This window comes from Melanotaenia boesemani, chromosome 12 (assembly GCF_017639745.1).
Source record: "Melanotaenia boesemani isolate fMelBoe1 chromosome 12, fMelBoe1.pri, whole genome shotgun sequence".
NCBI classification, from domain to species: Eukaryota; Metazoa; Chordata; class Actinopteri; order Atheriniformes; family Melanotaeniidae; genus Melanotaenia; species Melanotaenia boesemani.
In genome coordinates, this window is record NC_055693.1 from 12,914,476 (window position 1) to 12,920,176 (window position 5,701).

Sequence of the window (5,701 nt, forward strand, 5' to 3'; positions counted from 1 at the left end):
TGCATGCTACAGATTTACAGCCCATTCCTGATGACATCACAGTCTGAGAGCAGGAGAGTGCAGATGATAAGAACCATTAACTGGATAGATATACAGCGGCAGAACAAGGAGGAGGCATTAAAGAGGCAGAGGGGAAGAGGACTTAATAAATTAAGTGATAATGCTCCCCCCCTTGTGACTGTTTAATAAACTGCAGACTTTAACTGAAAGTCATGCGAGAAATTGAAACATTTATCTTTTAATAGAAAACAATCCATTTCCAAGTAACTGGCCTAAAGGTTTCTTCTTTCAAACAATTATATTTTGGCTTTGCTGATCTGAATGAAAATTACTTTTAAGTGGATCAAGTTTTGTTTTTGTTTTGGTTTTTTTTCTTAAATGCAGTTCTAATGCTACTTTATGCTTCATATTTCTTTTTCACAATATCTCAAGAGAAAATGCTGTTTTCTTTATGTATTGTTCATGCTCCAACCTGTAGTTTTAAGCTCTTTGGCATCAACTTCCAAAAAGCAGCATGTAGTAACTTTTCACAGGGACATATCTTGTAAAGGTCTCAAATGAATTTGAGTTACAAAAGTCCATAATCTCACAAATTAAGAGATTATGGAAAAAAGTCAAAAGAACTAAAATCCTCTCCATGTTTCCTCTCTCATTTAAACTCTTAGAATCCCACAGCTTTATCGGTTGGCCTTGTATGAAACATTTCATATAAAGTAGTTCAAACCACTTCCACCAGGGGAAGCAACCAGTTACATGGTGCTTACAGAGTGGTGCTTCACTCTTGTGATGTCATACCTAAACATTTGTCTTGCTTTAATACTTTAACTACAACCCGCTACCAAATCTCATAAACCCATGTTTTATTCCCAACACATCAGATGTTGAAACTGAGAAAATATTAGCTTCTTTTGAATTTTAGGGGCAGCAATACAACTAAAAAAAAGTTGGAAAATGAGCAGCAAATGGCTGGAAAAGTAACTGGCAGAAATCAACTGGAGGAGTATTTGACAACTACTAAGTTCATTGGCAGCAGGTCAGTAACATGATTGGGTTTAAAAGGAGCATTTCAGAGAGCGGAAGCCTCTTCGTGGTGATTTGGTGAACCTCTCCCCGTCTGATGTGGAGAGCAACAAAAGCTCCATCATTCAGTGAAGGAGTCATGTGTAAACATGAAACACTGCCGTCTTCTCTGGACCAAAGCTCATTTAAAAGGGTCTGAATGGAAAACTGTTTGAGTGAATCAAAAGTTGAAGCTATTTTTGAATGCCATGTCCTGCAGACTGAAGACAAGAAAGCAAAAAGAAAACAAACTAGACTAAACTAAACTAAACTAAACTCAGTTAAACTGTTGGAAAGTTGAAGTGCAGTGAGGACATGGTCTCCAAAGATTGTACTTTATTATAAACTTGACTTTTTAATACGCATGCTGGGTGTTGGTAATTTGTTGGTTTGTGCTTCATGTGTTCTTTGTTTTGCAGTTCTGATTGTGTCTTTGTCTAGACACACAGACACGTGTCTAATGTGTGTGCGTATGCCGGATCCTTGGTGTCACGCCTCGTCTTCGCTGTCATGCTTTTCTTTGCGTTTCTTACCTTTATTAGATACTCTGTTTCTGCATTTTGGTTTCTTGTTCTTTCTAAAAAGAGAAATGTGTTTGTTTTTTAAGAACTTTTTGTTGTTTTTCAATAAGTCATCATTTCCTACATCCGCCTGCCTTTTACCTCATCATTCTGCATTTGCGTCCTTCCTCCTACCCACACCATGACAGGTTTCTAATTTTACAGTCTTGCAAAATTCGGCTGTTTCAAGCTCAAGTCAAGGCTTAAAGTGAGCAGAAAAAACTTTGGATTATAAAAACAGTCTGATAATTTCCAACTCATCTCTCTAAGTGGACATTTCCAACCTTTAGCTTTTTGCACATCTTTCGCAGGATGCCATTAGGATGAAATTCTTTCTGCATCATGACAAACACTCCAAACATACAACCAGAACCTTTAACAATAATCAGCAAGCAGAAGAACTTTAAACAGAAGCTGTGAAGTGGTGTTCTCTACATCATGAGGTCAGTCTGGAAATACTTAACATGTGAGATCGATAGAAAAAAAAACATGAAAACATGCAGTGCCCTGAACAACTATGTGTGTGTGTTGAAATGCCAGCTGCTGTTAGTTTAAAATAAAATCTTTGTCAGACCACATGGTGATTTTTGTTTTTTTGGTTTTTTTTTTGAGCATCATCATTTTTTCACATTGTACATTATTCTGCACAGTGAAGGCCAGGAAAAGCAAGTAAGCAGAACATTTTTTAAGCGAGGTTGAAATTTACAGTTCAAATTAAAAAATTATAAAGCCATGATGCAATGGAATACATCTAAGTGATAAATAAATTATACCAACTTATAATTTTTATTTATATGTCTACCAAGGAATACATCAAGCAACATTGTGATGTTTTTGTGCGTTATAATCTAAGATTAAAGTTCTGTGGAAAAAAAGGCGGAAATACTAGTTTCTGTTTTCAGTTCTCATTTATTGTCCTTCTCTGAGGGAATACTGAACAAAAACAACACATATTCAGAACTGAATACCAATCAAAATTATGTGTAAATATAAGTTGCATGAAATTAATTATCACACACAGAATTTCCTTTAAAAAGAAAAGCTAATAAAAAAAATAAAGAAATTGTAAATCAAAAGTAGGATCTTTTTTGTGTAAAACAACAAATTAAATGGCAGAATTGGAAGTGTTCCTTGACTCCCAGATTACATCTCTTTATTCTCTGTGAGCTGCTCCCTCAATGTTTCATTTGAAAATTGCAGGAAGGGAGTGCTGATCTCGCTGGACTGCACATCACCAGCCACCCGCAGCAGGCAGCTCAGGACCATGTCCTTAGCCAGACCGGCCTCTAGGTTGCCTTCTCGGCTGAGCTGCAGAGTGATCTGGTCAAGGCTGGTCAGAACCAGCTCCGAGCATAGTAGAGGGCAAATGTTGCCAGCTTCAGAATCTGAACCTGGGGCTCCTTCTCTTGCCATGTTCTCCATCATATATTGCTGGTATAAATCCAAAAGCTTTTGCTCCAGGTAGTGATTTAGAAAAGAGTTTGAGAACGGACCTTCTCGCCCTTGGAACAAAAAGCTCCGATCACGGCCACTGCCCTGTCTCCAATGATTTGAACCTCTCCTCAACGGATACAGCAGGCTGCTCTGAGATGCTTCCCCTGGGGGAGAGTCCTCCACAGCCGGGGGGACATCACAGGATTGGAGAAAAGGGCCGACACCCTGCACCTCAGTACAGACCCGTAGCTCACCCTCATTGGCTGAGAGAGGCAGCACCTGGTCACCTCCAATGTGGAGGTCGCTGTAGTCTTTACAAATGCTCTGGCAGAATGAGGGAACCAAAAAAGGGGTGTCGCCAAGTGAGATAGCCTGAGCTGGGATCTTTATCTCTGGGGAAATCTGTCTCCCTGTAAAGGCTCCCTGGAGATTTAAGGACTGCAAGGGAGAAATGTACAACTCCAGCGAAGCACTCGTGTTGTCTGAGCCATCCTTGTGCTCCACAGAGCTGTGATGAATGAGTGAAGCTGGTTTGCTGGAGCCTGGTACAAATGTGGCTTTAGATGGATCATATGCAGTGCTGGAAGATTTTTGAAGAGGGAGGGACTCCAGCTCCTCCACCTCCCCGTAGGTCATGCTCAGCAATCTACCCTCACAAAGCATGGCTGAAAGAATGAGATCATATACTTAGAAGATGTGAGCAGAGTTAGTAACCTATGAAGCCCTAGACTGTTGTTTTTACATTTTCACTTAAAAAAATCCCAAAAATGCAGCCAACCACAAAATATTATCAGAAGGCTACAGTGTGAAGACACAACATCATAAAATTACCATAAAACTTGATGAAGATTCTTGTTCAGATAATCATTTTAACAGTGCAAACTGCTAAACTGCAAAACAAAGAAAAACTATATTTAACCATACAAATGAAGGACCTACACTGACCTCTCAAACAAGCCGTTCTAACATCACTTTAGACCTCTTCCTACCTTGGACCAGAGTCAGTCTCCAAATCAGCTTACAACTTGTCTTTGGGTGCTGAATGTCAGTTCAAGCTTCTCAAAAATGTAACATTTTCTACTAATTGTCTAGATGTGTGCACTTTTGAGAATCTGTTTGAGAAGGATGCAGATGTGCTATTTTATACCAGCAAAAGAGGAAGTGTGATGTTTTTCACTTTCATCCCATTTCTGTAAATCCTGCATAGGCCCTTTCTGTCAAACACTGATATGAGCATTGTTTGTCCAAACAAAGTAGTTCAGGGTCCTCAACTATGACAACAAACTTTAGTTTTAAAGTATACCACACTTCACCTGTATTACTTTAATCCTTGATTCTTTTATATCAAGTTTTTTTTTTTAATTATGTTCTTTTAACCTTTCCAAGTTCATACGTCAGCCTTGCATAACTAAAGGAAATTATTTTCCACATTCTGCTTCTTCTATACAATTAAATTACATTTCTGCAAATTTGATGTTACAGCTGCCCCTATCCTGAACATCTATTATTTCCATAGACTTATTGCAGAAACACTGATGTATTGTCCTTAAATATGTCATTTTGTTTCTACATTACAACTTACTTAAGACATACTTGCCTTAGCATTGGATTTATTTATTTATTTATGAATCAACTGACATTGAATAATGCAAATAACCTGTAATGGAAACCACTGATGTTTCACTTCTATGTAAAAGAAACAGGTGTGAAAAGTGAAAAAAAGTTTTTAACGATAATTTCTTTTTAAAACATCAGCAAACAGAAAGTGATTCTTCTAATTCCTCTTTTCGTTTTATTAAAGGTGACCACCCATTCTAAGCTTTAAACTCGAATATTTGATGTGTACGTCTTAAAGCTTTATTCCTCCTGTTACCTGTGTCCAAACCAAAGCAGAAGTATCACTTCAATCTCAGTTATAGTCATCATTTCCTCTATGACGCTCTCAGAGTGGTCATCTGTCATTTTTCTCGTTGTTTGCTTTTAGTCAACAAACCTTTATTTGGTTTCATTTGCCTTCCTTTTTCAAGCAAAGCTGACTCTAAATCAGTTGTGTGGTGAAAGTGGTGGAAACTTCCAAGCTTTAGTTAAGGCCAGGGTTTTTTTTTCCAACATAAAAGCCCCTGTCTGCATGTCTGGCTCACTTCAGATGAGATGCTTTTCTTTCAACTTCCTGGTCTTACAACAGAGAAGCCTGAAAATGGCAGCTCATGAAACCAGAGAGAAAATGGTTTATTATTAATTAAGCAAGGAAACCTTAGACGTGAGTCAGCATCAGGTAAACTCTGGAGTTTGTTGCAGTTTACAAGCCAATTATACACTGAATGAGTTATTTTGGTATTAATGTGATTTTATATTTGTTTACAATTAATTAATCAGCCAATATCTCAGCTTATAAACAATATATTTATTACCTTTTGTTCCATCTGGCACAAATATTTATAAATTGGTGGATTTACAGCCACAAACTAAACACACAACTGGGTTGCTTGTCAGTTTTATCTTCTTAGTCTCCTGCTGGTTAAGATATCTGACAGGACTGCTGATCAGTATCATTATAGCACATGGTATAGAGTTACCAGCCTGTTGCTACAGCGATGTTGCTGGGCAACATCTCATAACATTAGACATACTGGTCTCTAGGTTAGACA

General features: G+C 38.0%; 1 protein-coding gene across 2 annotated transcripts; it reads right to left on the minus strand.

Moving 5' to 3' along the window:
* Positions 1–2,510: 2,510 nt before the first annotated feature.
* LOC121650487 (TLR adapter interacting with SLC15A4 on the lysosome) lies at positions 2,511–4,160 on the minus strand. 2 transcript variants are annotated; one of them, XM_042002024.1, is made up of 2 exons: positions 4,043–4,160; positions 2,511–3,718 (listed from the first exon to the last, which is right to left on the minus strand). In XM_042002024.1, the coding sequence occupies exon 2, from the start codon at positions 3,714–3,716 to the stop codon at positions 2,763–2,765; it is 954 nt and encodes a 317-aa protein (XP_041857958.1). In that variant the 5' UTR covers positions 3,717–3,718; positions 4,043–4,160; the 3' UTR covers positions 2,511–2,762. The 2 variants fall into 2 exon arrangements, with proteins under 2 accessions (XP_041857958.1, XP_041857959.1); XM_042002025.1 differs by having other exon boundaries at positions 3,999–4,146.
* Between the last annotated feature and the right edge of the window lie 1,541 nt (positions 4,161–5,701).